General features: G+C 42.6%; 1 protein-coding gene across 1 annotated transcript; it reads left to right on the top strand.

The window, feature by feature from the left end:
- The first annotated feature begins 9,472 nt into the window (after window positions 1–9,472).
- On the top strand, window positions 9,473–13,692 carry LOC114845934 (zinc finger protein OZF-like). The gene is made up of 2 exons (XM_029134542.3): window positions 9,473–9,967; window positions 12,409–13,692. The coding sequence occupies exons 1-2, from the start codon at window positions 9,569–9,571 to the stop codon at window positions 13,324–13,326; spliced, it is 1,317 nt and encodes a 438-aa protein (XP_028990375.1). The 5' UTR covers window positions 9,473–9,568; the 3' UTR covers window positions 13,327–13,692.
- Window positions 13,693–21,096: the final 7,404 nt, after the last annotated feature.

The raw sequence follows: 21,096 nt of genomic DNA, 5'->3' as shown, positions 1-21,096 counted from the left end.
CAGATGCCACACACACAAGTTCCCCAGTTACCAGGGACCGTCATAAAGCAATAATCAAAACAATTTTTTACAATACATTTTTCCCCCCTCAATAGACAGATAACTGTCCATTGAATTTGAAGCCGATTAAATCATTAAATTAAGATGGATGGATAAAAGAACACTAGCAAAACCCTAAAAGTAATTTCCTACACTTATTTATCCTACGTATTTATCCTTACCGGGGACTATATCATCAAACCCTGAATAAAACTGAGTGAAATTAAGGATGATGTCAATAGAAGGAACAAGAATGTTTAGACCTTAATAACTACAACATCAATACGAACTAATCTCATTATGAACACAGAATCATTGCGTTGTAGGAAACCTTATTGAATTCAAGAAGCACTGCAGATGCATGCATTAAGTGACTTTATGACACAATTAACGTAAAGACTAAATAAGCTGAATCCTCACAAACTATCAGAAATGACAGATGGACATAACACAACCTAGTTAACTGTTGGAAACGCAAAGCTATACCCTAGAAATTCAAACAACCCCACAATTATTGCTACATCTAATTATAATTCCCCTGTGACTGTCAGAGTTTGTAGTGACAACGTAACAGCTGTGGATGATAACCGAAGTATTGTAACCTATTAAAGAAAGTCTATATAAACCCACATACAGTCAAACCTCTTGCAGGATAAAGCACCGTCACTGTTGCTACTCAGTCTCTTCCCCAGACCTTCTCCTTCTATGCCGTAAAGAACACCACAGCCCTGTCACATTTGTTCAAGGCCTGCAGACTGATGGCATCTATGTTAACTGTTTAGCAAAAGAATGGAAGAAAAAATGAACTGAGACCTGGTTTACCCATTTGCTAAATGTGTCTTCTGCTCTGATGGAATATATTAATAATAGTGATGATAAGAACTAAGTGGAACCTCATCAAAACATGTCAAGGTGATCAGGTTAGGTCAGGTTAAAACTGCAGCCTCACTTAAACAGTAGACGTATTGTGCAAATACTAAGTGTAGTGTAGTGAACTGTGGCTGCTTGCAGCACCACACTCCGTAGCTGTACTATAGAAGGCTAAGCATTGTTGCAACAGTTACATCTTGCAGGTTCTGAATGATTTGGTGGTCAACCACTGAGCATCAAGTGGAGCATTTGTCAGCAGAGTGATTGAATTGGGAACTTTATCTTGAAATAGTCTCTATACCTTTGTCTTTCCCTTGCCTAGTAAAATTGGCATATTTTTAATTTTTGACTCTGTTGGCAGGTTTAAGGACTAAGTCATTCTCACCAGCCGACTTGTTTATTTTGTTTCCAAATTTTAGATATTTGTCTGAGTCTCAAAGTACTAAAGTGTGCAGCAAGGTGAAGTCACAGATTCAGAGGCCTCAGGCTTTTTGGCTTTTGATGGAGCCCATCAACAAAGTTCATGAATCCTGCAGGTGTCTGGTCCTCTCTAGTACCCAGTTGAGTGGCCTCCACATTGATCAGCGGACCCTTTTGGTCTGGGCACTCCTCGTGAGCCTCGTAGCCAAGCAAAGCAATGGCTTCTTACGTGACCAGTCTTCCCACAGCAGTAGCATCTCACGCCTCCTTTGTGGCTGCCTCCTGTTCCTCTGCCTTTGTCTGCAGGGAACCCTCCTCTCCTCATAGGAGGTCGTCTTGTCCACCCTCCTGGTAGAATGTACATCATCTGAGGTGTGGCCATGCCTGGTGGTGTAGGTGGGGTCCGAGGCACGCTGGCTGGTTGAGCAGACACCATTCTCGTCTCTCTTTTCTCCCCCTCTTTTCGCTGCTGCTGGCGTGTTGCTTCTTTCACTGCCTCCTTTGCCTGCTTCTGACGCAGCTCAACAGCATGAATCACATGCTCAGTTATTTGTTCTAGTGACAAGTTGCAAAGTCCCACAGTTTCAGTCAGATCATTCTGATCTGGTCTTGAAGGCCAGGGCAGATTTTGACACTTTGCCCCTTTGACCAGCAAAGGAAGTCCATCAGAAACCTCATTTACCCGTTCGTCACCCACACACACTGATTCCTCATCTGACTCAGCCCACAGTGATCTACCTGCTCTGTCACGCAGATCACTTTCACTGCAGGAATTTCCAATTGAAATCTTCTCTGTGTTTAAATAAATGTCGGGCAGTTCTAACAACTCATCCCTTTCCAGTGCCGTCTGTCCCTTCTAGATCAGCTACAGGGTGAACTGGCTTCTTTGTCCGTAATGGTTTTGTTTCTTCTGCATCCATCTGGGACGCATCTGAAAGAGACTTAATTATAGAGATCTGATTAATTTGATTATCACCACATTGAGTCGTCTTTTTGCTCATCATTTTTGCACAGTTGATAAACAATTGCAACACTGCATTTTCTCTTTCCCGTTTAAGGCCTCGCTTTACAGATTTGTCTTTTATCTTATAGGTTTTTATAAAAACCTGCATCTCTACACACTGCCTCAGATCAAATGTCCCCTCTTTTTTTTTTTTTTTTTTTTTTTTTTTCTGTCCAGCAGTTTAGCAAGCAGCATATATTACGCTGAATGCCACATTGTGATGGACAGCTTTGCTTTAACAAGAAGAGTATATATAGAATATATATACTCTTCCTGATTTATGGTTTATTTAATGGTTTATTTAGCTAATCCAAAATGTGTGTGATGTTGCTGTGTTGGTGGACAGGTTATGTTTCTGCTTTAGGGTGTGTAGGTGGGGGGGGTGGGGGGGGGGGGGGTAAGGGGTGCAACCAGCTGCTGAAACCAAGCAAATCTGTTAAGTAAACAATCGGAGCAAAAAAATAAATTAAAAAAAAATAAATAAGAAGCATGGATGTACCTTAGGCTAACACATTCATAACTAAACAATTTTTGTACTGTGGTTTACCTTGGAGATTAATACTAATACCAATAAGGTATGTGCACATACTAATACAACATACAAACATATACATAAAATATACATACATATGTGCATTATTATACATATCCCATACTACTTAATAAAAGTCATGACATACAGATCAAATGTCCCCTCTGAAGGCCAGGGCGACGTGGATTCATGTGTCCGCTTGCTCCATTTGTCTGAGCATTTCTGAATTTCTTTCATCAACACCTCGACTGGAGACATGTTCCCATCCACAGATCTCATTATTAAATATGTATCTTTACTGAAGATATGATTTCAACCCCTAATTACTGCAAATTATACTTGTAACTGAACTAATCTCAATCAATGTTCATAACTGAAGTAAGTTCCTTGTCTTTACAACCCATAGTTAGTGAAAAGCAACATAAATATTAGACAGTTAAATTGTAATTAGACCTTTCTGGGTATTTTGGTTTTACTTCTGTTTTAAGCAAATGGCCCAATAATCATTCCTGGTGACTGTTGAGCTGATGAGTTTTGATTTGTTCTGAATAAAAGAGTAAGTCTGATGCAAAGAAAAACCAAACCACTGCAGAAACGCCCACTTCAGAGCAACTGCTGAAGAAAAATTATAAGCGTCTTATTGGAGCTGATCATGTGCTTTGTTTATATTACTAGGTTTACACAAAATCAGCATAATTGAAACACTTGATTTAACGTGATAGTGAAGAACAGGACAATGAGGAGGGGATTTGTCTCTAGTCCACACACACACACACACACACACACACACACACACACAAACACACACACACACACACACACACACACACACACACACACACACACACACACATACACACTCACACTCACTCCCCCGCCCTCCTGCTCTCTTTTCCTCTCTCCCTCACACACACACACACACACACTCCTTCTGCACCGGAGGAGTAGAGGAGCCGCTGTCAACCCAGCCTACTCAAATTTAAATCAGCAACAAGCAACTATTACGCCGTTTAACTTCACATACGTATATACACAAATACACACTTGATTAAACTTCATACATTATTGCCAGCACACTTCATATGCATATCACAGAAAGCGATTTTAGATCTTTTTTTGTAAATGTAATAAAATCGGTCATCAGTTATTTCGCTTTGGCCCTATGAGAACAGCAACAACAAAACCTGAAACCATCAGTGACAGAAATCCAAATGAAGTGGACAAATTGGCCTCAGCTTTGCCAGGAATGGCTAGAGGAAGGCTTACTTTTCCAATAAAGTGTCAACAAAGGTATCGTAGATGGCTGGATTCGAACCTGTGCGGGGAGACCCCAATGGATATCTAGTCCTTAACCACTCGGCCACAACTACCTATATGTGACAATGCCGGCTTGGTTTTTTTTGTAAGTGTGATAAAATCAGTCATCAGTTATTTCGCTTTAGCCCTATGAGAACAGCACCAACAAAACTTGACAACATCAGTGACAGAAATCCAATTAAAGTGGACAAATTAGACTCAGCTTTGTCAGCAGGTCAACGTCAGTTTGCAGTTTGTCTTCAGTAGTTCCCTGATCATCCAGTGGTTAGGATTCGGCACTTTGGCCAGGGCCTGGATTTTATTCCCGGTCAGGATTTCGCCTTAAACTCCTTTCATGGTCTTTGTTCAGTTCAACAGAAAAAAGACTCCAGAGTTTTGCCTGTATCAAGAATGATATTGGATTAAGGCTACATTCTTCCTGCATCGAGAAAACCATTTTAATGTTTTCTACTTTTCTCTAGTTTGAAGCCACGGCAGCTCATAAACTGTTTTAGTGGCATTCAGCGCGATCTGTTGCTATTTACATTTCAGGTAGTAAATGGCAGAAGAACCTGATATAATAAAACAGGTTCCTTGTGATTCCAAATAAAGGATAACTACACAGACAAATTGGCAAGCTTTACACAGACTAGCTTATATGTGTTTGATTAGCTTTATTGAGGTTGTGTTTCTGGTGTATAGCTCCTTGGTCGTCTAGTGGCTAAGATTTGGAGTGATGTGCTCTTTGAATCTAACCAGTGGTGAGCATAGCTGCCATATTGGGAGTGGACATAGGTTTGATTCTGGTCTATACAAAACTTGTGTGTAGCACTATAAATTTAAAGTGTATAGAAAGCAGGGGAAAACCAAGTTACGCAAAAGGGATTCCTCAAAGGACAACCTAAAATGTGTTTTAATGTTTTTATTCTTGAGCGCATGCTTTGCATGTATTAGGCATGAATTTTATGTGTATAGAAAGCGGGTGAAAAACAGGTTACTCAAAATGGATTGTTCAAATGACAACCTGAATTGTGGTTTGATGTTCTTGTTATTTAAGTAAAGGTAAATATTCAGTGTGGGTTCACAGAGCTAGTTAAAGGATACTCCTGATGGACGGGAAAGTTATGCCTCCCAGGCCAATGCTTTAATTGTACATTAGCCCTCACGCAGCCTTCGAGGGGGTCAGTCTGACCCCACGAGACAAACCATGAAACTTTTGATTCCTTTTTTGGCCACAAGATACATGTTATGGGAAAAATTGTCTCTTCCTTATTTCTAATTGTCTCTTCCTTATTTCTATGTCTCTTCCTTACTTCTATGCAGTTATTATATGATTTATGACTTATGTTCTGCAATTAATATCTTATGTTTTGTCTTACTGTATGCATTTGACATTTCACCTAGATTGTTCAATGGTTGTCTCTGCCTGATAGACTCTAAACTCTAGCTCCCAAACCCAAGGTCGAGGAGTTGTGTCTCTGTCTGTTGAGACTTGGTGCTCCTTTCTCACAGATAGTTGGACGTCAGCGATGCAGGTGTGAGAATGTAAATATCTTCACACACACTGCGACAGGGAGGAGATGGTGCATGTAATTTGATTGGGTTAGAAAGACATTCCACCCTAGTCGGACAGAGAAGCTAAAAGGCAGAAGCAACTTGAGGATCGTGGGCTCTTTGCATCACACCTTCGTGGTGTGTGCACTGATCTCCCCAGCTGGTTTTTGGTTTGTTGATGTGCACGATCAACATCCATGCTTTTTATTTGCTTTCCCCATTATTTTTATTTTCTTTATTATTTCAATAAATCGCACAAAAGGACAACTCTCTCTCATCTACTTCTTTATGGAAAATTTCCACCACATACAAGACACATGTGTTGCAGGATCTATGGCGGCCCAGGTCACCTTTCCCTTTGTCTTTGTCACAGGCCCGTCCCGCGTCCTCCCACGGTCCGACGCGACCCCAGGATTGTTTTATTTCCTGTCTTTTCCTTCTTTTTTCCTCCCTTCTACCTCCACCCGTGCCACAGGCCCACTGATGATGAACATGATGATGCAAGCAGCATTTTTAACTTAAATTGAAAGTTTTAACTTAAATTGATTATTATTATATTATGATGGCAAACTTTTGATTAAATGCCTAATATTGGGGTACAAAATGCATTCATATGCACTCATATTCACATCATATGTATTCATAATCCAAAGGTGTCCGGACATCTTAATCGGTACGCGTAACAACAGAGGCAGGCATAGGGAGAAGCTCAATACAGCCAGTGATGTAAGCCAAAAGCTCCACATCCTCTAACCCGTCAATTTATCCCACCAGAACGATCCTCCAACGTGGTGGAAAAAATCATCCAACCTGGGGGGAGAATCGGGACCTGTCACCGATTCGTCCAACTTGAAAAATCCTCCAACTCTGCAATTTATCCCACCAGAAGCATCCTCCAACGTGGTGGAGATTCCTCTAACTTGGAAACCTGCCGGACCGCCAGGAACCCATGCGGGTGCGGCCGGCGCCGAGCCGCCAGGAACCCATGCGGGTGCGGCCAGTAGGGCGGCGGGGACCGCGGCAGAAACTCCAGCTGGCGCAACCTCCTCCTGGAGGTCGGCGGGAACTGCCACTCCGAGACTGACAGGAACGGGGGCTAGAACGGCGTCCTCGCGGGAGCCGACAGGAACGACCTCTACCGGGCCGACAGGAACGACCTCTACCGGGCCGACAGGAACAGGAGTGGCGTCCTCACTGGAGCCGGCAGCGCTGCTCTCAGACTCCTCACTGGAGCCGGCAGGGAGACGGCGTCCTCTCTGGAGCTGGCATGGCTGCTTGCAGCTGCCGAGCTTGACGGAGTAGACGTCGGGCCTGATCGGGTGTGGATAACGCTTGTTTGACGGGTGGTGCCCTCTGGCTGGGACAAGGCCCAAGCGTGACTCGCCGGGACTGGGGCTGGGACAAGGCCCGAGCGGAGCGCGCCTGGATTGGGGCCCGAGCGGAGCGCGACTGGACTGGGGCCCGAGCGGAGCGCGACTGGACTGGGGCTGGCGCCTGAGCGTGACAGGGCTGCGCTGGCGCCTGAGCGTGACAGGGCTGCGCTGGCGCCTGAGCGTGACAGGGCTGCGCTGGCGCCTGAGCGTGACAGGGCTGCGCTGGCGCCTGAACGGGGCATGACTTTGCGTTTGGAGCTTGGGTTGGAGGTGCCGGAGCGGCGGGAGGAACGGAGACGTGAACCGCCGAAGCGGCGACAGGAACGGAAACAGGATCTGCTGGAGCGGCGACAGGAGTAGAGGCATTAACTGCCGGAGGAACGGCGGCGGGAGCAGCTGCGGCAGCACGGGCGGACGATGCGCGCAGAGCGCGTGCCAGACCCCTCTTCATCCGCCGGAGTCGGTCATAGAACGCCTGCACCCCGGGATACTCAAGCCACCACCATTCGTCCTCCAAAATCTCGAGCGCCAGTTTCACCAGACGGAGACGTGCATCAACGCTGGACGCTTCCGCGTATTTGTTCGCCAGTCGCTGGAAATCCCCGCGGATATCCTCCGTTAACTCTGGAAAAAAAACTCCATCGCTCCGGTGCCCGATTATGCACGGAGGCGCGTGAACAGAGAAAAAGGGAAAAGAAAAACGTAACAGACCTGGGTGCTGGCTGGGTCCAAGTCTGGCCAGATCGTTCTGTCACGGAACGGCAGAGAAAGGACCCACATGCACAGCACAGAGATCGCAGACGGATGGTAGAATTTAGAATGTAAAACGAGAAACAGAAAACCCAGATTGTGACAAGGTCAACCTGCGAGCCTACTTGGGCCTCCTGATTTTGTCCAGGGTCTACAGGCCAGCCTGGGGGACGCCAAGAGCTGCAGGGCCATTTTTTGCGCCACCTTGTGCATGATGTCGCTCAAGGTGTTTCACGCTTACTCGAAGCTGTTGCGTTTCGTCGATCACCAAATGAGCCAGGCGAGCAACGGACAAGCTGGCAGCCGTGAGAGAGGTCTGGGATGCGTGGGTGGAACGGCTGCCCAGCCTCTACGATCCGGGTCCTAACGTGACGTGGACGAGCAACTGGTACCTCTCAGAGGTAAAGGAAAAACACTCCATCTCACACACACAGACACAGACACACACAGGCAGACAGACACACACACACACACACACACACACACACACACACACACACACACACACACACACACACATGTACTCACACACACACCACACGCAGATACACAGGCACACGCACAGACACGCAGACATGCAGAAAACACACGCATAGCATGCCTGCTTCACAACCCTCACCATCCACAACAACACAGTGTCTACTTTGGACTCATTCAGGTTCCTGGGGTCCTTTTTGTGGACACTGTCCACAAAAAGGCCCAGCAGAGGTTGTACTTCTTGAGACAGCTCAGGAAGTTCAACCTGCCAAGGGAGCTGCTGACCATCTTCTACATGGCCATCATCCAGTCTGTCCTCTGCACCTCCATCACTGTGTGGTTTGGTTCAGACTGAGCTACTTTCCATCAAGCATCTGAACCGGGCCAGACTCAAAAAACAGGCAGCAAGCATCACTGCTGACCCCACACACTCTGCACATAAACTGTACTCCTCCCCTCTGGCAGGCGTCAGAGAGCCATAGCCACCAGAACCACCAGACACACAGGCAGCTTCTTCCCCCAGGCTGAACTCTACTAGTCACACAATACAATGACTCAATAACTCTTACAGACATAAACATACATAACACATACATAACTACTGTGGAATGTGACATAGCAAGCTGCAGTTTATTTGTTTATTTGGTCAATTTTTGTAAATAACTATAATCAAAATTGCAGCGAATTTGTTTTTTTGCCACAAGAGGGAACGAAGACGGAGTCAGACCACATATAAATCCATTAAAGCTGATTCTGATTCTAAATATAAAAGAGTCATCACAAGCTCAGTTAACCAATGGCTTTATTTTTTGTTACGTTAAGTATATACGACTGAACTCCAGAGTGTTTTGATATCTGCCAGTAAGTCTGTTAAACCCTGTCACAGCTGGGAAGCATATTTAGTAAAACCAACTAACCTTGGATTATTGTGTGTAATCTGGTCCACTTCCATTATGTGCTGTTTAAACTGCATTTGTCATCATATTTTCTTCTCTTATATATTCGCTTATCTTAAGAAAAAGCTGTCGCAGACTGCTGCATTATTTACACATGACTGCGTCAGTATATAGGAGACGAGGGCATGGAGTGTGATAGGTGGCAGTAATGAAACTTAAGGAGGCCAGTGACGTAAAACACTAGAAACAGGAAGCAGCAGAAGAAGAAAGACAGCAGGAGGGACTCTGAGATCTGGTTCTGCCATTTTAGAGGCCACAGTCAGAGCAGAGAGCTGCTAAAATTTAGCGACGGGTCGAAATGGATCAGTACAAACTCGAAATGAAAGAAGAGGACTTTTATCAAGACCAAATAAGGAGCGATACAGAGCAGCAGGATCCGAGTTTAAACGAGCAGCGCCGGTCTAATAGCGGAATAAAGTTGGAGCAGCAGAAACCGAATTTAACCGAACAGCACTGGTCCACTAGCGGAATAAAGGAGGAGCAGCAGAAACCGAATTTAACCGAACAGCACTGGTCCACTAGCGGAATAAAGTTGGAGCAGCAGCAGGAACCGAATTTAACCGAACAGCACTGTTCCACTAGCGGAATAAAGGAGGAGCAGCTGGAACCGAGTTTAAGCGAGCAGCACCAGTCCACTAACGGAGCTGAGGAGGAGCAGCAGCAGGACCTCGACCAGGCTGGTCCCACAGATCAACAGGTCGGTGCTGATTCTGACACCGCTGAAAGCGTCTCACAGCGACATTAATGCAAAGATGTTCTATGACTGAACAGAGGAAAAACAGGCTGTTGATGTGTGGACACATACAGACGGTGCTCTCCAGAGTAAAGGAACCTCTGTTCTCTGCTGATGGAAACTGACCATGTGGTCGTTAGACTGAGACATATTGTTCCTTTAGATCCTAACGTGGCTGAGATGGAGCTAATAGGCAGCTGTTTAAATTTGGTATAGATGATATTGTGGCCGCTAACAGTGTGTTAGCCACCCAAACCATGTGGCGCCCCGTTGCTTCGCAGTTAATTCCACTGCTAGTATATATACTCACAAGAAACGTAATAGTCCATTTGTCTTGGACATTTTTTTATTTGATTAAAGTTAAAATTAAATATCGATGAAAAACCTAAAGATACATGCATAATGTAGACTATACTGTATAACAGGCAATGCACTTTTTCTGATACAAATTATATAAGTAATTCATATATTAGCAACAATCAAAACAAAAAAAAGGAATGATGGGCATAGTTACATTATTATTTTCTATAACAACTAGCGTCTTGCATCAGCATATATCTGACAAAGTTAATGGGTAGATAGCGCTAGCTATTTATTGATTAGCAAATCATGTTAATTGTTAACGTGATTATGGCGTAATCAGTCATCATTCGGAAACAGCAAAATAATATCATTGACATCTTTACCATAACATTACCTCTGTCTTTATTTTTCCTCCTCCTTTTATCTTTTTTTTTCTCCCTGGGCACCATACAGTTTAGGATGTTTTGACACGTTGAACTTGTTGGTCCATCACAAAATGACCACTGTGTAGTAGCAGGTAAAGTCGGATTATTCAGAAGAGAGGGGAGGCGTCTTGATCTTGTGATCTTTTTTGATCTTCTTCTTCCTTCACCCCCTGGATGTAGGGTGCCCTCAGCAGTAGGCAGTATAGGCAGGCCAGCCCTGCTGACGGCTCAGAGCTGACTTTGGAGACTGTGTTATAATTCACTTCCCTCCTCTTCAAAAGAATTAGGGGAAACATGGTCTTCAAACAAAGTGACTAGTTTAAAGTTCAACCAACTTGACCACAGTACAGAAACACCTCCAAATAAACTCCTTTCGGCTTATCCCGTCAGGGGTCTCCTCAGCGAATGATTCGCATGATAGTTTTGGCAAGTTTTTACATGACGCAAACCCTCTCTGAGGGGATTTAACCCACGACCTGGGCGAAACGAGCGCAATGCACTAACCACTGTGCCACAGCCGGAACACTGATCAGATGGAAAATAAATAAATCAATAAATAAATGGCAACCACATGATAACTCCACCTGCGCTATTTTACAACCACATACACAGAGCAACAGAGATCTCTCATCTGTGTGCGTGCACACACACCTCTGTTTTTACCTAGACACACACCCACGATACGCCAGGAAGAACAAGCACACACACCGTTAACCCTTCAATACCAACTCAGAGCAGACTTCAGCATATGAACAGCACAACCTCAACAGGTTAACTTGACACAAGCCACTAAATATACATATGCACACAAACAACTAAAACTAAATATATCACATTGGTTTACTGCATGCATTTCTGTTTTCAACACTTTTGTTATATAGCAAAAGAAAGCCTCTTCATTGGATTTCTTATCAATATGGCCTCACCAATATGTTGAAAGTCTACACTACATCCGTCCCAAGTTTAATGTAAACTTTCCCACCACCTTTTTTAAAACTCAAACTCACCGCAAACAGTCTCACCTAAATATTGATGAGAACAAGTAAATATTTATGGAGCCAGATTATACTGACACATACAAATGATCTGTCTGCAAAAACGCTCTACTGTATGGTACTCAAAAAAATTTAAATATATATCTAGAATTTTAAGAAAATTAAAAAAACATTTGTGGGGTTTGCCTGTTGGTTGTGCAAAGTCTGTCAAATCCGTCTGTAGTCTGTAATTATTATACTAGAGACAAGCTGTGAAACAGAAATAAAGAATGTTAAGATAATTGTAAATATATATAAAAATATATGTTAACATTTCTAACAGATTAGTGTATAGATATGAATTTTTATTTTAATCATATAGTATTTGTCCGGCAAGCTGAGGCCCTGCCCCCTCTGCCTACCCTGACTGCACGTTACTGGTCATTTCATTATGCTAACATGACCAGATGGTTCTAAGAACAACCTCTATGAACTTACAGTAGATACAGAAAGGACACAGACAAAGCCTATACTATTATGCTCTAATATAATAATTATATAATGACACAAAGAAATACTACAGTGTCATGGTGTCAAAATTATGATCGTATATTCAGAAGCAACAGAGGTTCTAGTGGACCTTGCTGTCCTTTGGTATTGTGGTTTTGAGATGTAATTTTCTCCTTTATTTTTGTCACTTTAGAAACATCAAGCCTTCACCAGACCACCAGAGCTAAAGAATCATCAGCGGAATCACTCTGGAGATAAACCTTTCAGCTGTGATCAATGTGGTAAAACCTTCACTTCGGGAAGTGGCCTAAAGACCCATCAGCAGATTCATACAGGAGAGAGACCGTACACCTGCACTGAATGTGGAGCAGCTTTCCACAGATTGAATGATTTGAAAATCCACACTCGTGTTCACACAGGAGAGAGACCTCACACATGTGAACAATGCGGAAAAGCATTCTCTCAGCTCGATAGCTTACGTACACACCAGCTTGTTCACACTGGAGAGAAGCCTTACTCATGTGAACAGTGTGGAAAAGCATTCTATTATAGCAGTCGTTTACTGACCCACCAACGTGTTCATAATGGAGAGAAACCATACTCATGTGAACAGTGTGGAAAAGCATTTCTTTACATCAGTCGTTTACGTACACACCAAAGTGTTCACACTGGAGAGAAACCTTTCTCGTGTGAACAGTGTGGAAAAGCATTCTCTTGGCTCTCGGAATTCCAGCAACACGAGCGTGTTCACACTGGAGAGAAACCGTACTCATGTGAACAGTGTGGAAAAGCATTCTCTAGGATGAAGAGTTTACAGCAACACCAGCGGGTTCATAGTGGAGAGACACCTTACTCATGTGAACAGTGTGAAAAAGCATTCTCTTACCTCAGTAGCTTACGCATGCACCAACGTGTTCACACTGGGGAGAAACCTTACTCATGTGAGCAGTGTGGAAAAGCATTCTCTCAAATCAGTAGCTTATATACACACCAACATGTTCACACCGGAGAGAAGCCTTTCTCATGTGAACAGTGTGGAAAAACATTTTCTGACAGGAGTAGTTCACAGAGACACAAACATGTTCACACTAGAGAGAAGCCTTACTTGTGAACAGCGTGGAAAAGCATTTTCTAAAACTGCAACTGAAAAACTTAAACACCTTCATGTTCACACTGGAATGAAACCTTCATGGTAACCAGTGTTGAAAAGCATACACTCGGCTGAGTCACTTAGTGACACACCGTGTTCATACTGGAAAGAAATCCTAGTTGTGCAAACTGTGAAAATCATTCTCTCGGCTAAGTCGCTTACTGCAACCCCAATGTATTCACTGTAACGGGAGGGGTTAAAAGGCAAGGACCACTTGAGGATTGTTTGCATTATACTTCTGTGGTGTATGATCATCTGGCTTTTTATTTGCTTTTCCCATTATCTTTTATTTTTCTCTGTTATTAAAATAAACTACACAAACTACAACTCTCTCTAGCTTCTTTATTACAAAATTTCCACGACATTCACACTGCAGGGAAACCTCACATATTTGCATATTGCAGAATAGCATTCTCTGATTTGTAACAGTGTGTTCACACTGTAAAAAAACCTCAGACGTGAACAGTTTACTGCAACACCATTGGATTTACAGTAGAGATGCATTACTGGTGTGAACAGTGTAAAACAAGTGTCCAGTCGTCTCAGCCATTTACGCACACACCAACGCTATTCCTCTATTGTCTGGTGGATGGCAGGGCTGGCTCTGAAAAGGGGAATTAGAGCTAACACAGATGTGTTATCAAGTACAGGCTCTGTGAATTAGGCTGCCCAGTCGAAACCCTGTTCTAGAAGACCCACATCTTCTCCAACAAAGCCAGCAGCTACTTGGTCGCTGTCAGATTTATTCACTTCATATAGAGTAACTGGAGACATTTTTTTTCTTTAATTGTGATTAATTAACTGTATCTATATCAGTAAGGGAACAAAATGTGGATTCATTCTTTATTCTATTATGCAGCTAAATATCTGTATAAAATTAGCAGGCTTCACATTCACCAGAATGTTTTTGGTAGCTGTAAACTGACAAGAATGAGTTTGCAGCTTGTTTTCCTGAATTTGGTCTGTATGTGGAACTTTACCTTTCTAGCTTTTGAAAATACAAAACCAACCAACCAACCAGCAAGCATTTGCTTCAGCTGCATTTGTCATCCTTCTATTCATTTGGACATATGTCTGCCCTGCTGCTGTGCAGTATCTTGTTTTGTTGACAGAGAAACTGAGAAGCAAATTAAACTGAAGTAAAGGATAACACATTTGAACAATAATATATTTTTTGTCTTCATGAACATTACTATGGTAATAGAACTAGAGACCAACCAAATTCTTGCACACAATTCTTTGTACATATAAGTGGAGAGGGGTTTTAGTTTGCTACCTTTCACTGTAACGTAAGCTTATTGATTTTTGAGAGCATTTAACAGTTGGTTCACCTTCATAGCTTACCATATTAAAAAGAGAAAAACATGTAATTCCAAAACTATGATTTCCTGAAAAACAGTGTTTCCTTTCATAAAAATAGAGTTCAGTGAAATATGCAATAGTCAAAGCCAACTTTATTGTCCAGCAGAAAATGCACCAGTACTCCAAAGCTGGTAGAAGTGTTATCTTCACACTCCAACTTGGTTAGGTTGGAGATTTGTTTCTGCAGCAGGACAGGTTTAGTTGTAGACATATGACCAAGACGATGGGGTGATATTTGTTCTCATCACTATTTTGAACAGAAGCAGTGCTCTACCAAATGTAAGCTGTGGCTGTCCTCACCATCACCTCATCAAAAAAAAGGTACTGCAGTCAGAATTGTACATTAGTGAAATGTTCAGTATGTATTATGTAGGTCACAACCTTCTCCAATGTAACCATACACAACAAAAAATTAAACCACACAAGAGGACAAGCCTGCCTGTGCTAAAACATAAACAAACAAACATAGTCTTAACAATTCAAATATAAAATCTACAAATTAAAATACCAATTAAAATCTTCTATTGCCTAAGAAATGATCTTACTGTTGGTCAATGCACATACCTCCACACCCTGCTAACACATTGAAGTATCGCCATAAGTCCACAATGGTAATGGTGAACCAATGCCATTATTTGTTAGTAGGGTGAGTAGGCGATACTGCAAATTTTGGGGTCGATCCGATACCAAGTAAATACTGGACCAGTATTTACCAGTATCGCCGATATCGATACCAATACAAATACTTTTTGACAATTAATGCATTATTCAATATAAATACATTTTTTTGACTTTCAGGTGTTTTGTTTTAAATTGTATTCAATGGCAGGCCAGCCCAGACAAAGTTCAACAGTAAATATAAATATATAATGTAAATTGGTGGTATTGCCACTGTATTTAACACCCTTTTTGCAGATTGTACAGGTTGCCATTGTTTCATTTTTGGGTTGAAAATATAACCATACACTGCTACTTCCTGTTTCCATCCTTCTTTTTCGTCTGTGTCCTCCGCCTGCGGCCAATTTGCAGCAGACAAGCTATTGGCAGATGCAGTTTGAATGTAGCCATGTGCGTTTGCTGGCGAAAGGGTACTGGTGAAATGTGTGTTTACATATTAATACGTAACAATGGGGGAATTGGATGTATTTGTATGTTGATGTATTCTCACCTTGCCTGAAAAATCTGTTGAAAAACACACTGAAACTTTACCAAGCCCCCTTGAATAACTGCAGTAGCTACTTCATTAATTATTCATGATTATTGGAATAAGCGCAAATTGTGGGCAGTCAGAATATGGAGATCTCCTTGTTTCACTTATTTAGTTTTACTTACCTGTTTGTAGAAACGCTGGGACAGTGAGCCACCAAACGTTGTTTTGTGTTTACAATAAAGGTGACGTGTCATGCCACAAAAAAAACCCTGTCAAAATGTGTATTTTGAGTTCAATACACTATATACAATATTAATTAAACTCAAAATCTTTATTAATATCAACTTATCTGCTAGACTACTTCATTCAAACTTTACATTCAGTGCAATAATTATCTAATTGATTTAACTAAAACACATTTCTAATAATTCAATGGCTTCACTTATTATCTTAAGCTAAGTGAAAGCAAAATACTTTCACTAATTTTAAATTTAATAAACCTGACCACTGAAATCAGACATTCAAAAAAATTATCACTGTTCTTTCAAATTCAAAATCAGAATTTACCAGACTGTTCCAACAGCAGGGACACCTCTGCTTTTAATCTTGCATAAACAAAAGTAATAAGAAAGTAGAATAAGTTTCCCATGCATCGGTTATTTGATTACAATAAGCAGAAGCCCCCATTGTAATGCAACTCCCAACCAGACATACTGTAACTATGTCATACAATATACTATGTATGTAGTACCAAACAGTGCAACATCGAAGAACTGAAATTCCTACTTCCACCTCTCAAGGAGTGCAGACATGTTTTCTCCCTGCTCCCCCTTGGCGGTGCCCTGCTTTATTGTAAAATTGTAAAATCTGCAGCCGGCTCATTGGCACGTCCACCAGTCATAGAGTTACAAACAATGCTCGGCTGAAAGAATTACACCAGAGGATAGCCCTGACTTCAGGACTGACAAGTAAGATCTCAGCCTGTTTGGAGGAAGACAAGAGACAGACAGATAACATCTGCAGACAGACTGAACACTTGGTTACTATGGTGACAGCCTTGTCTGACAGGCTTGAGATGTCACGGGTATCCCCTGGACCCACAAGAGGCAATGAAGCCCTGAGTTGTGACTGATTGAATTATTGATTCAAACAAATCAGCCAGGAATTGTTAAACATTACTAGAATTGACTGTGTATTATTCTGTCCCTTCTCCCTTACCCCTCCCTTCCTGAATCAAATCTAGCTGTGCCTGTATCTTCTTTCCTTCATTGTGTCTCCCTTTAAGGACAACTGCTGGACTGGCTTGATTGGCCTCTGTCATACAACTACAAACATTCACTATACTGATGCAGATACACCTTCCCCTCCCCTCCAAGACCAGTCTCAAATTCTGCTCTCTGACCTTTATCAATCCCCACCCCAGCCCGATGTGTCAATGAAAAAAACTCATACTGTGCCTACTCCTGTATCATTGTGGTTTTTTTTTTAATTGTACTGTTTGTATTGCAACTTGCTTAACTTCCTTCAGGAATGGCAGCGCACATAGTTATAGCAGCACCTTGGCAATTCCTTGTTTGTCCTGTGCAGACTTGGCAAATAAACTAATTCTGAATATTATTCTCAATAAAGAAATATCAGAAGTAGCCATGAGTTGATTTTTCAGTGAGAAAGCTCGCTTCTACCTAGCTTGAGCGTTACAGCAGCTGCTGAACAAAGTGAAAGTGCATCAGTGTAGTGAAGTTGTTTTTAGAAGTATGACCGAGGCCGACCAAGATGTTTACAGGCCAGTCCAACAGTTGTCCTTGAAGGGTGTCACAACAGGGGAAGAGGATAGATAGAGGCACAGCTGGTGAGCTAGATTGGACCCGGGAAGGGAGGGGTGAGGGAGAAGGGACAGAATAATACATTTAAAAAATGTAGACAATTAGACATTTATAGTCTACTGGTTGTAAAACCAGGAAAAAAAGACGTTATTATATAAAGCACATATGTCAAACTTAGGCCTTCGAGCCAAATCCCGCAGTGCATTTATATTTGGTATGTGAAATTATATAAATTGCACATTCATTATTGCAGCTGTCAGGCGGATGAATTGAACCCACATGCACAGCACAGGAAACCAAGAGGTAGGTTTGATCGTGTTTTAATGGACTTACAGGTTTCCAGGGAAACAGAGTTTACACCAGAAAGCAAGCGAGGTGGTAAGCAGGCGCAGGCAAGATCAGTAGTCAAAAAACAGGCAAGGTCAGAACCAGGATAGCTACGGCGATGGTACCAAAGGGCTAGGCTGAGACAAGGTCCATAAACAGGCAAGGTCTGGCAACAAGGTCTATACACGGGAATCGCTGGAAAGAGGATATGCATCCCTACAATCTGGCAGAGGTCTGAGGTGAGTACTGGTGGTAAATACCTGAACTGATTGTCTATTGCATACAGGTGATGTGAAACCGACTGGAAGTAAAACTAGCATGGGAGTACAACAAAAAAACAGAAGTAGTGCAAAACAAAACAGGAAATGACAATGATGAGAATATTCACACTAAAAATATGACAACATCAACATGTTTGTTCTTCCACATGTCGTGTCTGCTTTAAACTGCACGAGTGACCACCAAGTTATTTGACCACTTTTAAAATTTGTATGAGACCAGTTGAACCAGTAAGATGCACAATCACAGAAATATGTGAAGCTAATATATTGTATTAGATTTTAGAGCAGTGGATTTGTACGTATATAAGAGCTATTTAAAGACACAAAAAAGGGAATGAGGGAATGAAAACAAGAATGTTTTGCTGCTTTGGCGCAGGTCTGCCTTAAACCAGACAGAGCAATTATAACCTTGCAGTGAACAGAAAATGACAAAGACATCAACTATGTTGTTCAGAAAAAACAATTAAAGTTGCCTAAGAAGAGAGTTCTGAACTCACACCTGAGACCAAAGTCACGCATCTTAACCACTGGCTCATCAGAGGACATAGGATTGTGACTGTTGAAAGAGTATAAATCCATTTAAATGTGACGGTATTTGTTTAATAGGGAGCCGTTGTGCTTAATACTAAACTTATACACATTTGACCACACAACAGGTGCTCCATAATAAAATAGGTAATATATGTATGTTACAGGTAGAAATGAACAGTCCGTCCTCAGTTACGGTGTATTGCATTGGAGGCTTGTAAACAACTTTGCACCACCTGGAGTTTAAAACGAGACTAGCGTCCTGATTTTTTCAGCTCGCTGCAGGATTAAAAAGCCTTTGTCGGCGACGCAACGATACTGCAGTAAAAAAGGTGCACGCTTTGAAATGCTACAACTGTATGTATATGTATATGATATATGTATATGTATGTTTGTATGAGTGTGCACATACCTTAACACTATTATTAGTATTAATATTAACAGTTAAACCACAGTACAGCAGTTATTTAGTTATGAATGTGCCAGCCTAAGGTACATCTTTATTTATTTATTTTGTGCCCATTGTTTAATTAATTGATTTGTTTAGTTTTAGCAGCTGGTTGCAACCCCCCCCCGCATATACGTGTGCACAAACTCAACCTGTCCACCAACACAGCGACATCACACATATTTAGGATAGAATAAATAAAACCAAAAATAAACCATTAATCAAAAAGAGTACATATATATTAAAATTATTATTATTAAAAGCAAAACTGTCCATCACAATACGACATTGAGCCTAATGCAGGCTGCTTGTTGAACTGCTGTACAGGACACACAGAAAAAAAAGAAACTAGGATTGGAGCAGGATCTTGCACATGACTGAACTGGAGCTTGTGTAGGACCTTGCCATGACTGAGCTAGAAATTTAGCAGGGTGAGATGGCAACACTGGTCAAATGTGGCCAGTGGCAGCAGAGGTCAGATGTGGATTGGCAACAGGAGCCATTACAGGCTGTGGATTGAAGGCAGGCCATGAAACTGGTACAGACAGAAGTCTTGGGGTCGAGGTCTCGGGGGCAGAAGATGAGTCTGTGGGGCAGTTGCAGGGTCATGCAACGATGCTGTAGCTGGAACAAGCAGTGACACTGTGGCTGAGGCAGGCTGAGGTGTCGTGGCTGGGGCACACTGAGGAACTGTGACTAGAGCAGGCAAAGAAGTCGTGACTGATGCAGACAGTGGAGCCAAAGTCGAGACAGCAAGTGCAGGGCGTGGACCAGCAGCAGAGGAGGTGGGGTGAGAGGCTGTTGCAGAGACAGACTAGGGGGCAGTAGCATACAGCGGAACTGTGGCTTTGAATCTGACTGCGACACTGGGGCAGAAACAGTCTGAGAGGCTGGGACTGGAGCAGTCTGAGAAACTGTGGCTGGAGCAGTCTGAGACACTGCACAGAAGCCTGGAGCTGATGTTATCCTTCCTGGTCTTTGTCCTCCTTAACTACCTCCTAACTTGCTTCAGATTGATGCAGAGGGTGGTGGGTGGTGGGTTGTGGGCTCTTTGTTGTGGTCGGAGGAAGGGCAGAGTGGATTGAGTGGTGCTGAGGTACAGTATGAACAGCTGCAGCTGGGAGGAGACACCTGGACTGGAGAGGTGTGAGAGGGGGCCGTGTGGTTAGATACTGGGGACTGGGCAGAATCAAATTTATTGAAAACCCAAAGAACATCCCAGTCTGTGGGATTAAAACAGTTCTTCAGTTGCTCTGTCGCCCCCTCAATACAGATTTTTACTTTTTTAACTGGTGGTCTCTGCTGTTTCACCACTGAAGGGTAAGCAGAAGGCGGCGGTATATGCGTTTCTGACGTTGGTGTTACTGGCACCAGACCCACATGTAGTACATTTCCTTACAATGGCAGGAACTTTCCACATCATATATGAGAAAACAAATAGGAGGCCTGCTACACAGGCAATGGACAAAAGGCAGTAAATCCGTAAACCAGGCTGAGGTACCCACAAGGACAAGACAAAGTCAAGGTCACAAACAGGAACCAAAAAAACAACTAGCAATACTTACAAATGAATGCTGGAAAGCTGGCAACAGGGTATTTGTGCAAATGATCTGGCAAGGAGTGCAGTGAGTACTGGTGTTTAAATACTACTTTTGACACAAATGACTGATTGAACACGGCTGGTGAATCACATAACTGAGGTAACGCTGCAGGAACAGAAACAGGCAGGCTGAAACCAAGAACTTAGCAAAAGAAAACAAACAGAAAACAGATATGAATATATAACATGCAAACTGGATCCATGACACCAGG

Source organism: Betta splendens, chromosome 2, assembly GCF_900634795.4.
Source record: "Betta splendens chromosome 2, fBetSpl5.4, whole genome shotgun sequence".
NCBI lineage: Eukaryota > Metazoa > Chordata > Actinopteri > Anabantiformes > Osphronemidae > Betta > Betta splendens.
The sequence above is the reverse complement of the archived record's forward strand: the minus strand, read 5'-3'. Positions and strand labels throughout refer to the sequence as shown.